This window comes from Ornithodoros turicata, chromosome 6 (genome assembly GCF_037126465.1).
Source record: "Ornithodoros turicata isolate Travis chromosome 6, ASM3712646v1, whole genome shotgun sequence".
NCBI lineage: Eukaryota > Metazoa > Arthropoda > Arachnida > Ixodida > Argasidae > Ornithodoros > Ornithodoros turicata.
This window is the reverse complement of record NC_088206.1, coordinates 23,485,801-23,508,577: the sequence shown is the minus strand read 5'-3', so window position 1 is coordinate 23,508,577 and position 22,777 is coordinate 23,485,801. Positions and strand designations below refer to the sequence as shown.

Below are 22,777 nucleotides of genomic sequence, written 5' to 3'. Positions count from 1 at the left end.
TAGCCAGCCATACAGCCAGTAACCAGTAATCCACCCGACTTCAAATCCCATAAAATCCAATCCAAAAACAGGCGTTCAGCTTTTGCTGATGCTGCTACGGGCCCGAATCCCTTACATATGCTGGGATATATCATTTTTGGAGGTTTGTTGTAAAGTCTGTTCCCTAAAACAGTTATACACACACACACAGTCGTCCCAAAGCATTACCGGCATTACGGCATTGCATTAGTATCACTAGCGCGTCTCAGGGAGTTCGCACCCGTGAATCAGTTTAGTGGTGCGCGCTGATGACTCAGTGGAGACGAAATATTTATTGGTTGACATGTATGGTACTCATGTAGGATTCAGAACGTGTACGAGATAGCTATGGAACGCTTGACACACTGAGGTGCATCTCTGAGACTTTCGCCCCTTCGGTTTCTCGAGCGTAGATGTGTCAGCAATACTATGGATGGTTTGCTTTCTCGTTTGTAGAAAATCGGTAGTCAAAAAGAAGAGCAGCAGATTCCAGCCTTATACACCAATTTCAATAGATTGTGAATTCACTAGTGTTCGACACGAAAGGGTTTCCTTACGTTGTCATTTCCCGCCTTTTTTATCCGACGGCATCGGAAGCTAGGCGAGGTGTTACGGTGTCGACGACTCTGCGGATTCAGGGTAGTTGGTATGAGCTCATATTAATAATAATAATAATAATAATAATACACTTCCGATTGGGGAATCCTTCAATTTTTAGACTTCTCTGTATCGCAACTGCTTGTTGGGAATTCCGGAGGTGAAATCAAAAGCTGTTAAAGCAGCTTCTCTTCAGGTCTCTCCAAGGCAGTTAAGAGTGGCTAGGGTGGTAGGGTAGGGTCCTGTTTGAAAGCCGCTGTACAAATGTCACACACGTACGAGACTGCAGTCCTGGAAAACTACGCTATTCCAGTTGGGCTTGATTTACAATCGTGCAACTATGATTCAGTTACATTGGTAATTACTTATAAGTACAAAAACATGACACAAGCTCCAGTGTTTTTCCAGACAGAGTCACTGAGTTTAAAAGTTCATAACCAGTTCACAAAGAACGTAATGAACAGACTAAAATGCTATACAAATGATGACCGAGAGACCCTGGTGGATCTTTTCACATCATATCAGAGCATATACCATCTGGTGCAATCTGGTCTTTCTGGTGGCTAATGCCTTGGGCAGACACAATAACAGATTAGAAACCGAGGTAATAGAAGCCTCGTCCAAAGAGAAATGTGTTACTAACCAATGTGTGTATGTAAACCAACCTTAGCTATGTGGAGTTTTGCATGTCGCAACAGTCCATGTTATGATGTAAGATTTTGTCCCCTTCTCTTTGACGTTGGAGGGCTATGTCTCAAGCTTTCATTGCAATCATTTAATTAGAGAGCTACCTGTGTACATACCTGGTTCAAAGCGATTCATTTCAGACTGTTCTGTGATTCTGCAGCTAGAATGCTGTGAAAGTCTTTCCTGCACAGCTCCCCTCTAGTAGTTTGATCTCTGCACAATGGCTTAAATTTTTCACATTGGGCAGGTTTGCCAGAGTGGAAAGAGAGGCTTGTGCAGTGTTGTGCATTATTATGTAACATCTCTTTAGCACCTTTGTGTCTGCAACCCATCTTGTGAAGCAAATAGCTCGTCTTGTGACCTCAACTAAGCCTTTCGACAGGTTACAAGAGAGGAGACTGGCCAGGGCAGTTGAAACAGTGAATGGGGGTTATGTGGGAAGAAAAGGGTGTAGGCAAAAAGAAAATTGGTCGCACTCAGCAGCCAGCCATCACAAAGGTTAATTAATTTAGTCTGTTGTTGGTGTCGGATCATCCTTAACCAAAAACAGAAACAATGAAACAAGCTCCCCCGACTCCCACCTGCAATAGATGAGGGTAGAAATGTCACAATGGCGAATTCTCTTTTCTACCCTTTTCTACCCTTTTGGACAGGTAGTAAGAATAAAGCTCAAAGGGTTAGGAGCATCTAGTTTTAATAACAGGTTTACAAGTGCAGAAACAGCACTTTATCAGGTGAAAAAATCTAACTGTGCAGTGAAGTAAGAAGCAGGAAAGAGATAATAAAAAAAATGAACAACAAAATCATGAAACTTACAGTGCATAACAACAGGAGAAAAGTTAAGGTACAAGAGCTGGCTGGCGAACAGGCCATACAGGCAGAACAGGGGAAACAGATTTCTTATACAATACATACCAAGGGAACTGGCTTAACGAGGACGCAGTCATATCTTGTCTACTTTCGCTTTTACGCAAGGGAAGAAATCTCTCCCCGACATGCTGATGTTTGAGAATGTATCTTCACGGCATATATTTCGACTTTTTTTTTTTTTATGGCATATGACAGATTTGCAAGAAGTCATTCGTTAGCTGTTTTACAGAAAATGCTGAAAGCTGGAAACCATTGTTTTGTACAATGCTAGTTCAGCTCTAACGAAAAGGAAAGATTAGCCTTTAGTTAATAGTAAATGCTGCCTTCATTTGTAGCATTAGAAAGCCTCAACTCCCAAGCCATAGCCTTTGTGCAGAGCCTGAAGCATAACCGAAAAACACTGAAATATTTAGCGTTCAACCCTTTCCTGAAATGAAGTTGAAATGTAGGATTGCTTTTGCGACAAGGCTTGACCCTTCATTTTGAATGCTTTCAGCTTGAAAAAGAGGTTGCCTAGGGACATAATGATTTATGGTACGCAACTCGGTGTCCAGCTTTCAAATACAGTTAACGTTTCCATCGTAGAGCAGCTGTCAACTTAACTTTTCCAATGGAGTTGAACAGATCATTATCCAATTTTTCCTCACTGATACCACCATGCTTTTTCAGACACAGGGCCCGTTGTGTCTCATGTTGACATGCTGGACAACTTTCATCATGATCGTGAACAAGAGAAAAGAGTACAAATCACTTGCGTTCTTGCACAGGTGAAAGGTTGGTGCCGGCAGACTATGAACCAGCGCCGAAGCAGCCGTGTTTCGTGGTCTTCGAACAGAGATGGTGATCCAAACAGGTGAAGAGTGTGCTTTGATTTGCATGGCTGATTTGTAAACTGCAAAATTTTTGCCTGCAGTAGACGTGTGGTACGTCGCTGCTCTGTCATATGCTCCTCGGGCGATGACCAGTTCACGTTTGACAGCAGCGGTGAGCACCATGGTGTCAAGAAAACCCATGACCTAAAGCCTGTTTTGCGTGTATGTACACATTTACATTTCTCGTGTGATGCCAGAATTTGAAAACCAAAGGCACAACATTAGTTTAGCTGTAGTACTTGTTTTCACCACAAGAGGTACACTATGCTGACCTCCCCATTGGTGCCAGCCAGGAAAAAAATTGCAGCCGCAGAAGTGCTGTTGTGTGTCCAGTTGAGCTGAAAACAGGTACAAGTCAGAACAGTATCCCAAGTTTGTTAAAATTGTTTGTGTAGATCATTGTATGATAATGCATCGGAAGCAAGCCTTTAGATTGAATGGAAGGAAAAAGAAGGCCATGGAATGACAATCCATGTCACGAATTTCAGTGTAGGTTACCTTCAACTGAATGCAGTACACAACTGCCTTAGTGAAGGGAACGTGAAAAGCAGGTAGTGTGTTGAAATATAGGTATTGCCACACTTATGGTTGTAATATTGTAACAGTGATGGAAATTATATTCCAATCTTTGGATAAAATATTTGCATCTTTCAAAATCCTATATATACTATATCAATATACTATAACGTACTCCCAGTGTTTATGCTATAGTCTAGGGTCCCTAGCAGGGATTTTCCCAGCACCCCCCCTCCCCATCTCCCTCCGAGACAAAAATTCTGGGAATATCCCTAGTCTCTAGTATCCTGGCCATCTGTAAAATTCAGGTGTTGGCCAATTTGAGGCCAGCGGTGTTGCTCGACCAACGGCGATTTCCAAGAAAAAAATATATGATGTTGGGACATCTGTAAATGTGCACCAGAAAAAATATTTTTTCCCAACACAGTGTAGAACGGCCCTAGGGCGGGATCGAATGTCGGCTCCGTCCCAAAAACCAGGGCGCGCTTTGGTGCTTGTGGAGGGAATACAGCTATAAATAAATAAAAAATTCGAATTAGGTCGTTTTGAGGAAGGATAGAGACTGTGACAGCTTCCGTACCTCAAGCGATCAGTGCATTAAAACATACTGGGCAAGCAAAGTAAGCGCACATTGTGCCAAGTTTGGAATTTTTTTCCTTTACAAAGGTTCGCTAAAATCAGCCGATTATATTTTTCATCGATAGTAAAGCACCAGTACATTGCATATTTTAGGTCATGTGACAAATGGTTTATTTTCTGAAAATATGTGAAGTTAGCCTTTTGAGCAAATATCGGCAAATTCGGCGTGCAAAAAAGGGCATTGGTGGATGAGTTACAGATCCGAATTTGCCATCGAGGTACTCATCATTATCCCGGATACCAATACTGAAAGTATCTCTAGGGTGTTTTTTGTTTATCGCGCGATGGTGCAGAGCAATACTTTCGTGACATGCAGCGGCGTCACATGTGGTCTTTTCGAGTGTTTTTGAAACTGTCGGAAGAATAGCATCATCAATGACAAACTTTGATCTGTATCAAACAACTGAGACGCAGAGTGGAGGACCTCACGGCATCATTACCTCTCTATTTCCTGCAACATACTGCGGACGTTATGCAATACTTACGCCCTTATTGCGCCTTTCTGATCCTACAACCGGGTCTTTTGAGTAGTACTCCTATTTGATTTCAGAAGTGAATAAACAACAGTATGTTAGTGATATCAAACATCGTTTTATTTCTTCAAACACCCCCACACTGAAGTGGCCAGATGAAGGTTCAATATAGTATAACCACAGGCCAGAGCAATGGTGTTATTCCCTGAACATGCGGAACACACTGCTTTTTGTCCAAGTGGAAGTCACCTTTGTCCTCACATGAGTTGGAGAAACTGGCTCAAAATGATGGTACGTACTTGTGAGTACAGGGGCAGGAACTGCGGACTGGAATCGGGAAGCCAACAGTCGTGCTTCCTGCAGCACTAAGTCATCCAGGATCCACAGTGGTCTTGTCCGATCTGCTTCGCTTTTTACTTATTTTACTTATTCTTTTTTCAACTCCCTCAGCTAGATAAGTGTCTATTGTGTTTTTGGTTCTCTATTTCCCTTTCTCCCTCCCTTTCTACTGGTACATATACGTCCGGTTGTACGGCTACTCGTTTTTCCTTCACTCAGTGTAACCACAGTTAATTGGACTTTGACGTTGCTTTTTACTTCGTATTGTATTAGGATCCACAGTGGTTGGATGTCTTTGAGCTCACTTTGTGCCCACAAAAACAGTTTGTAAAGTGAAAGTATCTGGTCATGAAATGGTCTCTGGAGGCTGGCTCTTGCAGCAAGTCTCTTAACCGTACCACCACTAACACGCCGTGCCGCCGAAAGCACTCTTATGTACACATGCACTGCTGCAGTATCGTGTATCATTCAGTCAGATATTATCACAAATGATTTGTACACAAGAAAATCAACAGGGGAGCGATAGTACACCACTGTTGGATGTACCGTAGCCTGGGTATTCTCCCAGTGGAAAGACTGTGGCGCGTCCTGCACGATGAAACTGTAATCTTCTGCGAAGTCAAGTAAAACAATTGCTTCGGTTGAAGGAAGCTCGGACCTCAGTGCCGACAAATATATTGACTGTTCCTTGCTGATGAAGTGGTGGGACTTCAAGTTCTCCAGCTGGAATAATAGTTGGTCAGTGAATTCTTCGCTTGGCAATATGGTTTCTTTGCAGGCATATGTGATGCCCATGGAATGTTACAGTGTACTGTGGAATCTTACAGTGCCCCAAAAACTCTGAGACCAGGAATTCTTCTTCTAGGTACAGCCTGACATGACTTGCACCAGGGCAATTGACGCAGGATGAAAGCATACATTTCTGCTTACTAATGTCGCACACCATGAGTTTCATGAGCTCGGGGTAGCTGTTCCTGTATCTTATTGCATACAGCATCAACTTTACATGTTGGTGATACACAAAAACACACACAGAATGTGTACCAGGAGCACTGGCAAGAACGCACCAAGCTGGTCGAAGAGCAGCGAATGATGAGAATCCAGTTTGCAGGAGGGGTTTCCATTCTTCCACATCTCGTATGCCTCGCGCAGATTCACCGAAAGTATTCTGTTTTGATGTTCTTTAATAACATCCTTTTTCCCAGGAAGGCAGTAGGTTATGGTATGATCCTCGTAGAACATTTTTATGCTCAACTTGACCTCTTCTGCCAGAGGCTTCCCTTTCCGGGACAAAGGCTCTGCAAGAACGCCTTTTGTGGCCTTTAATTCCCTGGCTTTGTGAACCATTCTTTCCGGAGCTCAAAAAAAAAGTCTAAGATTCGCTGTTTTGACTATGAGGCAGGTGCCAGTGTTAATAATGCGGTCTTTTTAGCAGCAGAAACTTCATCTTCGTATTTTTTCTTGAGTTCGTGCAGGAGCTTCTCGTAATAATTCGCCAGATCTCTTTTGTCATCTGTGTCTGTGGCAACTGGTACTTCCAGCCCAAGCCCTTTGGCCAAGATAGACTCTGGACGCATTTGCAACCTCCTCAACTTTTTTTCTTGCGTACAGTTCTTGTTGGGTCATCGGCCTCTTTCTTTTTACTGGTGTTTCACCCAGGACTTGCAGTGAGGCATTCAACAGTGACAGTGGCTCATCATCGTGGGCACTCTCTGATGTGGAAGAGGATTCAGCTACAGGTTGCACAGCTATACCATCCTCTTTAAAACTGAGGCACCATTTGTGGCAGGTTAGGCAAACACAGTCGCCAGGGAGGAGACCCAGTGATGGCACCCTTCGAGATAATTTCATGGAAATCATCTGCGTGCCCTTTACTTTCTTTTTATGGACAGAAAGTGGATTAACACAGTTCCTCGAAGCCAAGACAAGAGGGTATTTGCACACATATAATTGGTTGTGGTACCCACAAATTCCGGTGATATCTTTCGGTGTCGCCGAGATCTTGATGATATAAGGAACTGCTCCTCATGTTGCAGGGTAGAAAAATCAACAAACACGCCAGGCGTTGCAGTGCACTTTTGCAGTCCAAACGTGCAAATGCAGGGAGCCACAATACCTGATGCGAGGGCAGCCATTTCGCTGGATGAGCTTGCCATAGGCACCACGTACAAAACGAGAGCAAGCTAGCCACAGATCGGGAAAGCCCTTCCCCAAATCATACGACGTACGCTTTCGTGTGAAGTAGTTGCGCATCTGTGGCCCCCTAAACACATCAGTGATGGTTTGCCACATCTCCTGTCTTATCTTGGGTTCCAAACAAAACAAATTGGCGACGTTGTTCATTACGGTGCAAGCACCAGAAGGTCACAGCCGACCCTTGGGACCATTGGGGAAGCTTGGGACCATAAACGGATTCCCTTGGCGCAAATCATTGCCTCGTCGCATGCAATGCTACAGGACTAGTAATCTGAAAATGTTGCCTGCTACAAGTGAAAGCTTGTGTTTAGTGTTCTCATTCTTTCGACAGTTAAAAAAAAACACTTTAAAAGACCACCTGTGCCACTGCATGTCGCGAAAGCATTGCTCCGCGCCATTTCATGTTTCTCGTACTATAGCAACTTTAAAAGTTCGTCACGCGCGATAAACAAAAAACACCCTGGAGATACTTTCACTATTGGTAGCCGGGATAATGATCAGTACCTCGGTGGTAAATTTGGATCCGTAACTCGTCCCCCAATGCCCTTTTTTGCACGCCGAATTTGCCTATATTTGCTCAAAAGGCTAACTTCACATATTTTTAGAAAATAAACCATTTGTCACATGACCTAAAATATTCTTCTGGGCAATGTACTGGTACTTTACTATCGTAGAAAAATATAATCGGCTGATTTTAGCGAACCGTTGTAAAGGGAAAAAATTCCAAACTTGGCACAATGTGCACTTACTTTGCTTGTCCAGTATGTTTTAATGCGCTGATCGCTTGAGGTACGGAAGCTGTCACAGATGACGCTATCCTTCCTCAAAACGACCTAACTTTAATTTTTTATTTATTTACAGCCGTATTCTCTCCACAAGCACCAAAGCACGCCCTGGTTTTTGGGCTAGAGCGGACATTCGATCCTGCCCTACGGCTGTTCTACACTGCGTTGGGAAAAAATATTTTCTGGTGCACGTTAACACATGTCCCAACATCATATATTTTTTCTTGGAAATCAACGTTGGTTGAGCAACACCGCTGGGATGTTTGAGCTCCAATGATTCTAGTACTATTAAGTGACCATATGTCCAGATTGTGTCGGAACTCCCACTGAGTCAGTAAGATATTTTGGCAAGTTCAGCATAGAGTTGAGATGAGAGAGAGAGAGTTGTCGCTTCATATCTACAAATATGAAGGCACACTAAAGAAAATACATTCTAGTCAAAGTTCTCAATGTGAGTGGAAGGCAGTGTGTGCAACGTAAAAAGAAAAACTGCATGGAATGTGGGCAACATTTATGAAACAAAAGTGTGATTTGTTGACTGACAGTACAAGATACGAAAAATTGCATCAAAGCCCTTTTCAGGCTTTGACACCAAACTTAAGTCAGAACTACCGTTTTCTGAGCTTGTGATTGTGCTAATAGTAACAACAACAAAAAAAGAAAGAAAAACAACGATACTAGAATTTCATATTTCAGTTAAGTTTCAACTACATCGGATATTTCTTGTTCAACAAGCTTTAGTTACTGCATTGAAGTTTATTCATACCTAGTCCTACATGATGTTTAACACACATATGTTCTTCCCACTGGGAGGAGAATGTACTTGCTGTAAGCATGGACATGGATTCTGTGAACGTGCAGAACAAGCACATGTGCAAATGATGCATACCACATGCAGAAATAGTGCACATTTGGACATGTAAAGTTTGCTGGCCAGTATTGTTAGCATTATGCATGACCAATACTTGCACAATATTTGCCTCTTTGAGGTGTGAAGGTTCAAAACCAAAATGTTACCCTAACTTAAATTAAGAAACCTGAAATGCATCAGCATACTTTGCTGATGATGTGTTTTAATTAGCATGGCCATAAGCCGGCGGCACCAGTGGAGCGGACATCTGTGCTGGGCCAGGTGACACTGCAGCGGTCAGTGCGTGTGGATGGCAGATTCCAAAACCCATGGCCGACCTGGAGGCCTCCTTCAATCAGCAACATTTTCAAGTTTGGCCTGTCGCGGGACAACAGCAACGTGCCTTGCAAGCAAGAGCTGGAGCTGGTGCTCCCTGTCATAACACCACGATTCCAGGAACCTCCTGAAGACGGCGTTCGTGTCACCTGGCTAGGCCACTCCACAGTATTAGTGCAGCTAGAAGGAATGACGGTGCTGACAGATCCCATATTGAGTGAGCGGGCCTCACCCAGCCAGCTGCTTGGGCCGAAGCGCTACAGACAGGCACCGTGCCAAGTTGACCAGCTCCCCACCATCCATGCAGTGCTCATTTCGCACAATCACTATGACCACCTCGACATGAACACTGTCAGTCAGCTCAATGCGCGGTAAGCTTCTCTCCTGTTTTCCTGTGGTCGTGTTCAACTTAAGAAGGAAAAGAAATCTAGTCTGTCAGATTTCCAAATATTACTGTGCTGCAGGTACGATGGCTGGACGCAGAGAGGTCACGCTCGCTCCTCCGCGAGATAATGTAACCCATCATACTCACTCTGCTTGTGTATTGGCTGTTAAGACTGGCCACATGACGCTACGTTACGTGGTGGCGCTGCAGTATTTCTCCTGGTGCGCTATTGCGTCCCCTTACCTCCAAAGGCGTATGGTTGATGGACTTGATTTCTTTTCCTTCTTAAGTTGAACACGACTATAGATGTGATGAAAATTTAGGATAACTGTGAGGTAACATACGGGATTTGCCAAGGGTGATTGTTCTACAAAAAGATGTTTATTTTCTAAGCTTGCAGACAAAACTTTAAGGAGGTGATGCCTGTAAGCAACTTTATTTCATGCACATGTGATATATTCACAAAAGAAGATGTGTAAACTTGACAAACGTGGGGCATAATGTACCACAAATGCAAAGCAGAAATGTTCTGTCAGATGTCACCCGCGGAAGGCTGAGGCCTACAAGCCTCATCGTGGTAGGCACCTTTTCATGTTACCTATAAATAGGGCCTGACTTTTTCGGGTTTTATTTTTGGCCAAATTCGGGGGGTAAATATCGGGTGATATTTTTCATTTGAAAATTCGGGTGTATTCGGGTTAAATCCCGTAATGGCGTATTCTGTCGTCAGGAATTCAGGTGATTTTTTTGTTTAATAAAAATTTGTCTTAACATGGAACTAATGTTTAGCAATGTTATCAAACTTTATTTTAATGCACGCTTATGAGTGTGCCACGCGACCCGGATGTTTTCGGGTAGATTCGGGGTAAACCCGAATTTTACAGATTTCGTTCGGGGGGTAAATATCGGGCGGATACGGGTTTAACCCTAAAAAGTCAGGCCCTACCTATAAACAATAGCTGGGTACTCCATTGCTTCCTAGGTGAAGCATAGTGGAAGGACCAAAATCAGTTGTTATTCTCATAGCTTCTCCATGTTTCGCACAGGTCCTTGAAACCCTTGAATAACCTTGAATTTGAAAATGCCATTTTCAAGGTCTGGACAACCCTGGAATTTTTCAACGGTGCTTGAAAACCCTTAAAGGGGCAATAAACAGGTATACGAGGCTTTTTTAAAATGCATTGTGATACGTTGTCTACAGCAAACTTTTTCAAAAAATTGTTGTCACAAAAAAGCAAATAATTGCTCCAAACCGACTGAATAATCACTGCAGTCTTTCGCCCTCATGCCCCACCCTGCGATCCTGGCGACAATAGCGACACGTCATTTTGACATCGCGCATCATCAGCCATTTAGAATGTGGGACGCTTATACATTAATTTTATTGTAATATCGAGAAGTGCGGTAAATTCTAAACATATTCCCACTTGTCAAATCCAAGATAGCCAGTTCAAACCGTACCAAAAAAGCTCAATATTCTATTTCATGTGCGTACTATGTTTTCAGTGCTGTATTGCTCTGTGAGGTCACCAGGATGTTCCCGCAACCGGTTCCCTCGCGAGCTGCAGCTTGTCTCAGTGGGGTCAGTCATGTTGTAAGGAAGGACAGACGTACAGTTCTGCCGTACTTGCCGTGCGCTGCAACTCGTCTTTTGTGCCTTCCGTGGTAGTCCGCGCAGAGCACCCGGTGTAAGCTATGGGCTCTCTTCATGACTGCTGTGTGCAGCTAATTTGCGAAGCATTACGAGAAGGCGCGGAGTTCCAGCGTAACTGAATGCCACGACGCACAAGCTGCAGAGGGCTGTGATAATGCTAAAGGGTCGCGTTTCAAAGCCCCATACCACCTTTTTCTAACCAATGATCCATCAAATTTCATTATCAGCTCAACGAGGCAAACCACATCTGCCCGCGCTGCTCTCATGGCTGCACAGCTGGACAGGTAGGGGTAGTTCTAAGGTCGCTGGCAGTGCTTTGCCCTTCTCTGATCCACAAAAAAATTTGATGTTTTTTTTTGGGACACGTGTAGCAATGTCTGTAAGCAGTATGAACAACGTACTGAGTGGGCAGATACCTGAAATGGACGTCCAAAGTTCACAGTTTTGCTGAACCATGGTTAAGCAATCAGCCCCTGAGAGCTTTGTCGTCGAACAACCTGTTACATTCTTGATACGAGTAGAAAGAGGTTGTAATGGCGAACATTATGATACCACATTCACTATGTATCGCTAACATAGAGACGAGCACTGAGGCGTCTAAAAAGCAGGAAAATCTGCAGATGGGGTGACTTTGAGAATTTTTAGGAAATTATGTGTCACAGCTGCGACTGTAGAAAGTACGCGGCCAACTAATGACAACCTATATATTCTGTGGCAAAAATATTTTCTCCTGCGCCTCATGGCCCCAGAGATACAACGTCCAAAGTTGATGAAAATACCACTGCGCAAAATTGCCGTTTCATGTAATTATTTTTTACGCAAACTCCCCAAATAATTTTCAATTTATTTTTGTCCTGGAATACTTCCCATAAGCTAGGCTCCAACATATATTGCGTATAAAAAAATCTGGGAGGTCGTCGGAACCAACCTGCCTTATCTCACGTGGAATCACCCAACTATAGTTTCAAAACCACAGGAGTGAGCACTCTTTATAATAGGAATCAGCAGCAACAAATTAATGGCGCCCTCTGTTATATTAATAAATTTTCCTTTCTGTTCTATGATCTTTAACGTTCAGGGGTCGTCTGTCATATCTGTGAACGGATCACTATTGTGCAGTCCCTGTATATTCTCTCATGTGATATACCTGTCACTTATATATGTTTTTGTGAAATATTGAAGCCCTGGTCATAAATTGTTTTACATCCCAGACAAAATGACAGCTGAGCATTAAGCGGTCCTTGAAAGACCCTTGAACTTTTGTTCAAAAATTCGGTGGGAACCATGTTTTCATCACCAATTCTCCAGTCAGGTACCACAATGAACAGACGAGACGGATCAAGTAACCTAGCTTTAAAAAGGAAGTTATACTTGCGTGTTGATTATCAAGATGTCGGAACATATCAAACCACAAGCTCGATCTTGTGTATGGAACACTTTTTGGACTTGACATTTGTGGGGATCTCAGACGGTAGACTCCGGCGTGACCTCGCCCCCGGGCACATTCCTCCAGTATTGTTCCCCCGTCCTCGGAAGTCCGGGGAGCGAAGAGTGGTGGACGAGGGTCAGTTGGGAAGGAGACTCCGGAGAAGAAATGTGAGTTGGTATACTTTCCGTGTCAGAGTCATTCTTGGTTGGCAGCAGGGAACGAACTTGGCTATTATAGCCCACACCCTTGGCTACCTAAATAGGAGCAGATCGCACACAGTGTAGAAGAATTATGCATCTTTTGAATGAATGAAACGTGAAGAAGGCATAATTTCCTCCAGTTTGAGGAAACACAGTAAGCCTGGTGAAACACAGCAAACATTTCCAATACACTACGAAAGGATGGAAGCGAAGTATGAGTGCGAATCATAAGGCTTACAGCACTAGATGCTGAGCTTCTGAGTTCAGTGCATCAGTCCCTCCAGCTCATGAACCTGACAATGTGCGGCGGCAGAACGCCTAACACTTCACTGAGCTTTATTGTGGCTGCAATCCCACTGCTGCGTGCAACTTGTAGAGCAGCTATCCCCTTGCGAGCTCATGATTCACGAACCTCACATGACAAAGGTTTAGCAACAACGTGCATCGTTTCTGCATTTTGGCTTCAACATTCCTCACACGGTGGACGGGGTTGTCACTTCGAACATCGCGCATGTGTCATACCGAGGCTGAGTCTCTGGGAGCAGGGGCAATTCTTTACAGAACAGCCCAACTGTTCATAGTGGTATAGTTGCCATGTTGCTTCCGTGAGAGTAGTTAAACATTGTGTGCTGTGCCGCAAAATTTTAGTGCACAAGAGTCTAATCTCTTTGTTGCATCGCTCATGACCAACGTTGTTGTGGGATATGAAGCCCCCTGAATTGTTTATTTATTATCTATGCAGTAATTGCATGCGTAAAGAAAGATAACATCATATCACGGATCTCGTGACTTGAGATTCTTCCGCCATCTTCATATTCATTAAACGTTTTGCAGTTCCCTTGAGCAGATGTCCTTTCTTCTTGCTACAGCATGTTTATCATTCTTATTCAAATAATGAAAACTCTTGCTTGTACTTTTGTGCATACACATTTATCTAGTGAGTGTTTTTGTGAATCACAGTGGAGAGCACCTGATTAATGTGTAGTCCCTTGAGCACAAAACGTACCCCTCTGAGATTCGACATGGTAAAATAAAGCACAAGGACACACATGGACCGCATTCTTTTACCATGTCAAATTTCAACCAACACGTTGTTCACCTTCTGGTACCCCTCCGAGGTTCATTATCCACACTGGTTTCAACATTTTCTACAAGTTTGCTTTGTTGCATCTATGCAAATTAACGTACGCAAATAAGTATGGTCAGCTCTTTAAAGACAAGTTTTGCATGCAGGTTTGGGGAGTCACTTCGCTGGTTTGTGCCCCTAGGCTTGGCGCACTGGATGGAGCGCATGGGCTGTGACAATGTCGTGGAGCTTGATTGGTGGGAGGAGAACTTTGTCCCTGAACACAGCGATGTCTCTTTCGTGCTGACGCCTGCCCAGCACTGGTGCAAGCGCACCATTGGTGACGATAATAAGGTGCATTCTTCTCTCTTGATATGAAAGCGGGTGCTAATGCCACCACCAACAGGTACTCTGGGGAAGCTGGTGCGTAGTTGGCCAGCGACATCGCTTCTTCTTTGCTGGAGATACGGGCTACTGTGATGTGTTCAAACAGGTTGGACACATGTACGGGCCCTTTGATGTGGCAGCCATTCCGATCGGTGCTTACGAGCCCAGGTATAGCACTTCATTCTCCATAATAGACTGTTAACATGATGCCCTTTTGTCATTGTATGCTGATCTAGCACTTACATGTGAGTTCAGGCTATTTACTTTACCAGTCACTGGTTGCTCTGTGCATGACTTGGCATTTATAAAGCTGTGAATGTTTATGATTTGTGACGTGCAACTCTCCCACGTTTACTGTCTAAGCTGTGAATCTGTAGCACCATGATGAAGCAACTATCTACGTATTCGAGTTACATTTTATAGCTGGCTAACACAGGAAACCAGGGTCTCTACTCATTGTATGCTAGCCTGTAGTTGCATGCTATCAGACTAATCTGTTAGCTCTTGTTTGAGCAAATGTTGTTGCCTGCAAAATAAAGGGAACTCCATGTGACAACGCACGGGCACGTTGTCATGTGGTAATTTTTTTAATGTACTATTAAGTTGGGCTTTCTTCTTGGGCTGAAAAAAACTTAAGAAAAAAAAGCCACCCAAAGCATACCCTGTTGGAAACACCTTAGTGAAGTGTTTCTGAATGCGCTCTACTACTGTCCAATTGGTATTTCAGCCCTTCGTCCAATATTTTATTATCCAAGTTAGCTAATTAATCCTATCTAATTAATTAATGAGGCAGAATGAATGAGGCTATGAACATTCAGTTGATTCCATTGACGTAGTCCCTTCTTAGAACAGAATTCACGTCTAATTGTCTTTCTGATTGTTTATGTGGCTGACACTTAAGAAATTTCATGTAACGTTTTGGCATTACAATTAGGTGTATGGTTAAATAAATTAATGCAATTAATTGAACTTTTAATTATGAGTTAAACAATCCAATAAACTAAAAAATTTAAAGTCATCAACGTAAATATGCATGGATATTAGTACGCATAGACGCACAGGCTTAATTTGTGTTATTTTTTGTTTTCTGCTTCTGTTTCTCTTTTATTGCCATGGAGCCAACTTTTGTCGTTGTTTTTTTGTCTTCTGCTTCTGTTTCTATTTCAGTGTAACCTTACATTTTCTACAAACCATTATAGTGTTCAGTTATTCAGTTAGGATTACTGTAAAACACCATATCAAATGTATTGACATAATCTGACTCATCAACTGCTATATTTCCGGATTCATCAGCCTTGTTGGCCTTTTTTATTCACGGACCTCTCAAGCGGAGAGAGCCCTCCTAGATTTTAAAATCTTGGTGCATGTTAGTTGAGACACCCTGTAAATGGAATCATTTAACAGGCTGCCTTTAATTGTTGTGCAGATGGTTCATGAAGTACCAGCATGTGAACCCAGAGGAAGCAGTGCTGATCCACCAAGATGTGCGCAGTCGAGCAAGCCTGGCAATACACTGGGGCACCTTCTCTTTAGCAAATGAGGTGTGTCCTTGTACTCTCCAAATCACTGTGGTATTGGGGGAGATGCCCCATTTTACATATGGCCAGGGGCATCGGAAGGTTGGGGCAGAGGGGGCCGTCGCCCCCTCCTGAACTTTCGCTCTGAGGGTCCCGCCACCCCATTTTTCATCTGTACGTGTCATCCGAGACAGACTCTCTATCAGCTCCGTTACCATGCATAGTGAAAAGTGGTTTAAAAAGCAGAAGACGAAATTCACCCAGATAGGCACATGGTAGGTATTATCCACCCAGCAACAACTTTATTTTATTATGATGATTGGGGAGTTTCATCACCAGGGGCGATACTCTACCCCATTGGTTGTGGTACTGTGGTGAAATGTAATAATGAGTCGCCTCACAGCGAGGACCGAAGTTTTATGGTGTCCAAAAAGGTCGGAAGTGCTTTGAGGGTGGAGCGTTGGTGGGCTGGGTTTGGCCATGGACCAAGCAATTTTGACAATGTGAGGGGGCGAGAGTCCAACTGGTTAAAGACCCTGAACGGGTGGATCGAGAAGGTTGGCAGTGAGGGCAGTGGAGAAGTATGTGCTCCACTCAGTTACCCTGTGTGCTACTGTATGTGCGGACCTACTGCGCGAAGAGTAGCGACACGCCGTTCAGTAGCCTTGCTTAGACGATACAGGAAAGCGCAGGTTTCGCTCCAGCAAAGGAGATCGACTTGTTTTTTTATCAACACAGAGAAACATTCGAGGCTAGAAACCAGAGCATCGAACCGAATATTTTTCAGGCGTTTCGGTTCTGATTCAGCGTCAGGAGGACACACATATCGGTCCCGAACCGGTTCATTGCACAAGGTACGAGGGTGGTTCCATAAGTTTCCGGCCCGACCAACTTTTAATAGTCACAGAGACGAAACAAGTGTATAACTTTTCGACATAGTCACCCTTAACTTCAATGCACTTTTGACAGCTTTCAACCAGCATTCTTACATACTTGAAGAAATAGTCCGAAGTTCTGTCCGCAAAATGCTGGAAAACTACCTCTTGCACCTCACTATCGTTTTGAAATCTCCGTCCTCTGAGATCCCTCTTCAAGTTTGAGAACAGGAAGTAGTCACTCGGTGCAAAGTCTGGACTGTAGGGTGGGTGGTGGATTTCTTCGAAGCCGCACTCCTTCAGTGCAGCCTTGGCAACAGAAGCCGTGTGGACAGGGGCATTGTCCTGGAGCAACCGGACACCTCGACTCAACCTGCCGCGCCTCTTGTCCTTGATGGCGTCTCGCTGTCGGTGCAGGAGTGAAGCATAAGTCGCATTCACTGTGGTGTTCCTCTCTTTGAAGTCGATGAGGAGGATCCTGTGACAATCCCAAAATATTGTTGCCATGATCTTCTTTGTGGATTGTGTGACCTTGGCTTTTCTTGGGGGTGCTTCTCCTGGTTTGTGCCATTCCATCGACTCTTTTTTTCGAAAGGGGATCATATTAGAGCACCATAGTCTCGTCCCCTGTGACAATTGACTTCAACATTTCTTCTTCATTCTCTTGACAGAGCTCCAAAAACTCTTTGGCACAGACGACGCGCTGTTGCTTTTGAACTGATGAGAGAAGTCGTGGCACCCATCTCGCACTGACCTTTTTCATGTGAAGGCCCTCGCCGATGATGCGAAGAACGGTTGTTTTGGAAAGCCCCAGCCTTTCTGAGATTTCCTTCACCTTCAGACGCCTGTCGCTCAGCACTTCCTCCTCGACAAGAGACAAATTTTCTTGTGTCACCACTTCCACTGGACGACCATCGCGTGGATCATCTTCAATGGACTCTCGCCCCAGTCGAAACTGCTTAGCCCAGTCTTTTACCGTTGTGTACGACGGAGAGGCTTCCCTCTACACGTTGTCCAGTCGCGCTTTAATTTCGTTAGGCAAAAGTCCCTCTTTTGTCAAGAACTTTATCACAGCGCGGTACTCGATTTTTTCCATTTTAACTGAAGAGTGCACCCTGGCTGTTTGAAATGCCGCTCTCCACCGACAAAAGAATGGAGAGGGTTGAGGGTGGTGCTCCAGCCCTCCAACAGATGGCGCCACACGTCCTTAATCGCATTTTCAAATTCGCGCGCATTTTCTACCTTGGGCCGGAAACTTATGGAACCACCCTCGTATATGCCCTAAAATAAACTGTAGGAAAGTTCCGACAGCTTTATTTCTCTTCGCATGTCCTTTAGTAATAGTAAAGATAACCAGCAACCTTATATTAGTACAAACTCTGTTGTATCCCCAAATGGCCTTCAACAAGATCACCTTTTACTTTACAAACAGTTCAGGTATGAGCTTCCCTAACCTTCCAACGTGCTGGCCACAAAGCTGTGACAAGAACGCTTGTCCACAGGAAAATGAAACTATTGAGCGTGGTTGTCCGACATTGGTCTCCATCGATGTGGGCGTCCACCTATACAGTTCCGCTTGTATTGGTGACTCATTTTGCAAAAAAAATGTTGCATGAACCAGTCACTTTTGGATCAGGTTGGGGCACTTAAGGTAGGTAAGATGAATAACGGTCAGTCTCGAACTCTCAATATTTTGAAACTGGTTTTGGAACGGTAACCGTAATTTTCTAAATCGATTCGGTTCCATTTCAGCTCCAAGATGGCGGCGGCCTGTTCGGTTGAGTTCCGGCTAAAAAATAACTGTTCTTTCCGGTTTTCGGTTCTGGTTCCGGTTCGGTTTGATGGTCTACTAGAAACTCCGGCAAATATCTGAGCTGGAATCCCAAGTGGATCCACTTGAAGAACAAGTAGAACAACCTGGGAAACAAAATGAAACCATTTGTTTCCAACTCAAATTTCTGCCTGGAAAGGGAAATTCTTATCCTCCGGCAAGGAGTCTTAAGCAGTTCACGCGGTCTCTGTCAGGATACACCTTTTGGCCCGCCGACCCTACGCTGTGGTTTACGAACATTGAAGCGTAGTTTGCCCTGCGTGGTATAGACCCTTTTCAAAAATGAGTGCCACCTGTTGCGCTTTCATCGAACTGAGCTGCGCTGGCCATGTTGCGGGAGAAGCCGACGCAGCAGCAGACTAAATCAACCTATGAGCTGTTGTGAATTTATCTTTCCTTTTCTCTTCGTTGAAATGTGTAAATTAATTATGTAAAAAAGTACACATTTGAAGCTTTCTTTTCAAGTGTTTATTTGTTTTGTACTTGACAATTAGAAAATATAGGCAACTGTGTTTGAAAATCAAAATGTGTCAGCTTAGGCTACATAACAAAATCGACCCACGTGTCCCGGAAATTGCCATTTGCCCGATAACTTGGTTGTTGTTCTCGTGATTTCTGTTTAGTGATACAGCGATAAAACTTGGGTGGGTTGGTAGAACACCATAAAAAAGTTAAAAACCCCAGTGCTGGGTGTTCAGGGTTGTGGAAAGTGATGGGAAGTAGTTAACTACATGTAGTTAAACAACTAGTGAAACTACTGCATAGTAGTTAAAAAATTGTTAGAAGCTCTCTCTGGGAATGTAATTATAACATTAAACTACATTTTTCTGTAGTTAACTACAGAAAAAGGTAGGGTAAATGAAGGGTTGCACTTGCTGTTTCTCGGCACGCTTTACAGATTTCTAATTTACACCTCAGGTCTTCACTAAAAAAGCTTGAAAACGTAATCATACGTAAAAAAACGTAATGATACGTAGAAAAAAACGTAATCATATGAGGCAATATAAATGCCTGAATAATTAAGCAAAAAAGCGATTAAAACACAGGGCATCGTATACTCCAGCAGTTCTGCTTGATGTAGAGTGCATCGTCGTGTTTGAACGTTCGGTGTACTTTAGGCTGGACAGCAGACACCCTATATAGCAACGCGCACAAGACGCCGAAGTAGTTAAAAATGTAGTTAAACAGCGTCGGCAGTAGTTACAAAGTAGTTTTAACTATTGGTGCTATGATAGGCACACAAGCCATCACGAACAGTGCATCAAGCGGGTGTCGTCAAGCCTCCGCCCCCGAAGGTCCCGGTCTCTTCGATCACGTTCGTCCCGTCGTGTAAGTCGGCACCGTAACTCGCCGTCACATCATTCACCTGGCCCTTCTTTTGAATGCTGGCACCATCCGACTTTCGGTGACCAGACCCGCAAATGCCAGGCCCCGTGTACCTTTCCGGAAACACGGTCGTCAACGGCCAGTGAGGATGTGTGCTGTTGACCGACATCAGAGTCATCCTCGTCTCTTCTTCATCACCGACCGCTGCACAGCCACATGTTTCCTGGTGGATACGGGCGCTGAAGTTTGCATTTTTCCTGCGGACCCTGACGTCATCAAGAAACGCACACCTACAAATTCGCTTCAAGCCGTTAATTCGACCCCCATTCCAACATACGGCGAAAAACTCGTTTCACTGAACCTTGGACTTCGACGTGACTTCCGCTGGCTCTTCGTCATTGCCCAAGTTCCTCACGCCATTATCGGAGCGGATTTCTTAGCTCATTACGGCCTCCAAGTTGATATGGCCCGTCGACGACTCATTGATGTCACTGCCAACCTCTCCGCCCAAGGGTCATGTTCCCCCGTACCACTGCTCAGCCCCTATGCTCCGTTGTGCGTGTTGCTATTCGTGCTTGTATGAATGCATGGAATGGTGCGTTTTGTTTTTGCTCTTCTCTCCTTTTATTAATCCACGCTAACTGTTGTGTTCTGGTCTGGAGCAGCCAAGTCTATAGTTTTCTGAAGAGGCTGTCTCCAATATTCTCCTTTTACTTTCAAATATACGTATTCGTGAGGATCAAAAGAACAAAAAGAAATATTCTGCAATATTTTTTGTAGCCTTATGGATTGGAAGATTCCTTCCGATTTCATGGGAGTTTTATTCTACTTGAGGGCTATTCTCCGCTATGGTTTGTGCGGTTCACATGAGTCAGCAGCTGACGTCGTCGTAATGTGTCGTGGACGATAAGGTTGGTTCGGCTTAGGATTGCATATGATATTTTTCGGGGAAGGGACACTTGAAACAAAAAGTCAGTTGGACACCGTTCTTTCCTTTTCACTTTTAACTTAACTTTTAACTTTTTGGACGGAACGGAGGACAACGAGCTATGTGCAACAAAGAACAGAGTTCATTGTTGCTAACATTCTTCCTCGAAATGCAGACGGAGTGTGAGCGTCTTGCTTGAGGGCCCATACTTACACGGTAACGCTCGCAACATTACAAGTTGCATGATAGCACATGAGGTTAGTGCTTTACGCCAGCTTATGCCAACAACAAGTTTCTTACATAGAACAGCGCTTACACCATATGCAAGGAAATTAGGAGCTGGTACACTCTGCTCGATGGACTGTAAATGCTGCTTCATAGCAGGATTTTTTCTGCTCCAAGAGCTGCTACGGGCAGCTTCTTGTCAGTTCCATCACGGCAGAAGGAAACAGCCTTGCGTTCACGAAATTAAAATCAAGTCCTTGCAAATATCTTCAGAAATGCCTGATTTGAAGATTCACAAAAAATTGATCACATGAAGAAAAATGCTTTTACAGTAGATATAAAACATACGCCTTGATAGAAAAACCCTACCATCCACCACGTTCGCATGCAATGGTGCATTTCATGGAACATGGGTTACACTATGTTACCTGTATTATGGGTGCTGCAGCATCCCTTGATGCAATGCAGCTTGTACTATCTTGCATTTCAACCTCGGCTGCTTAGCACATATTGCACTGTGACATTATTGACACAGGATAAAGATTCTCCAGTTGTACAGCTGGTTTCTTTCTTTTTTTTTCTGTTGTTTGTTGTTGTTTTTTTTAACTGCTACGTCACTGCGACCCTCTCGTTATTTTTATTTTCCAAGCACGGAGCAATCCATGTGTGTGGCATGTGGATGCATCCATATTACCAAATTCTGTGAGCCTGATGTTGGAAAAATAAATTTGAACATTTGAGTGTGGAGATCTTTATCCCAGCCCAGTTCATATTTGCTCCATTTCTAGTCACCATAGCCCATCCATACTTCCAATCTGTAACCTGTATTGAAACACTTTTCTAGTACTATCTGGATCCCCCTGTGAAGCTACGGGAGAGCCTCGACAGACACAACATCCCCCCAGCAACCTTCTTCACGCTCAAGCATGGAGAATCTCGCCTCCTGAAAGCCTCCACCAATTAGGGATTGGGTTGAAACCCCACCACTTGGAGGTGGCAGCGTCTAGTCCCACGGGCATAATGTGCGCCCTGCTGCTCTCGGCCACAACATCCTTTCCTGTGGTGCATAACTGAGTGCCTTGTAACTTAAGACTTGTTGATGTTACCTTGTGCCACTAGCCAGGCATATGACCGGTGTTGCTCATTGTAAAAACAGAAGGTGGATGCACATCTTAAATGTAGATTCCAAAGTAGCACCTATTTTTGCTGTTTGTTTGCAGCTGCCTTAGATACCTCAGTGCACTAAGATTTGCTTACATGACTTTGAGTATCCACTGAGGCAAAGGTAACAGGCAGCATCCCTCAGTTTGTATTGTAAATATAGTGCCTTTAGTTTTCTAGTCAGATTTTTACGGCACACCTTAGAAAGGTTTCCTCGACAGCAGTTTGAAACGAGACTAGGGCAACAAGCAATTTGCAGTAAAACAGCTCCTGGTGATGTTGCATTCTGTTCTGCAGAGGGGTAGACAGAGCATTGAACTTAATTGCAACTCTGAGTTTGAGGAACAGTCAACTGAAATTATTGAAAACCTACAGTTGCCTATGGGTAACTTACTGGTGATGTTAACTGCCTCTCTTTTTTCTGTCCTCATTAAAGAGGAATACTGACATCACCTATGCCTTTTTTTTAGCAGGCAACGCTATTTACACTTTGCCTAAAGCAAGCAAAATTAGACTGGCAAATTTCCTTTTTTGTCAATTCTTTTTCTTCAGTAAAACAAAGATGCATCCTCATGTTTATAATCTGGAAGGAAGTAAAATACTCTTTCACTTTCT

At 43.8% G+C, this 22,777-nt stretch overlaps 1 protein-coding gene across 2 annotated transcripts; it reads left to right on the top strand.

The window, feature by feature from the left end:
• The first annotated feature begins 34 nt into the window (after positions 1-34).
• Positions 35-22,777, top strand: LOC135396433 (N-acyl-phosphatidylethanolamine-hydrolyzing phospholipase D-like). 2 transcript variants are annotated; one of them, XM_064627396.1, is made up of 8 exons: positions 35-142; positions 2,940-3,025; positions 3,089-3,206; positions 9,074-9,549; positions 14,080-14,266; positions 14,319-14,467; positions 15,726-15,840; positions 21,846-22,777. In XM_064627396.1, the coding sequence occupies exons 1-8, from the start codon at positions 89-91 to the stop codon at positions 21,963-21,965; spliced, it is 1,305 nt and encodes a 434-aa protein (XP_064483466.1). In that variant the 5' UTR covers positions 35-88; the 3' UTR covers positions 21,966-22,777. The 2 variants fall into 2 exon arrangements, with proteins under 2 accessions (XP_064483466.1, XP_064483465.1); XM_064627395.1 differs by having other exon boundaries at positions 36-142; positions 3,086-3,206.

Coding starts and splice junctions, on each gene's coding strand:
- LOC135396433 (XM_064627395.1), top strand. CDS start 89: ATGCTGCTACGGGCCCGAATCCCTTACATATGCTGGGATATATCATTT. Junction 3,026..3,085: donor AGAGATGGTGATCCAAACAG/GTGAAGAGTGTG, acceptor TTTTGCCTGCAG/TAGACGTGTGGTACGTCGCT. Junction 14,468..15,725: donor ATCGGTGCTTACGAGCCCAG/GTATAGCACTTC, acceptor ATTGTTGTGCAG/ATGGTTCATGAAGTACCAGC.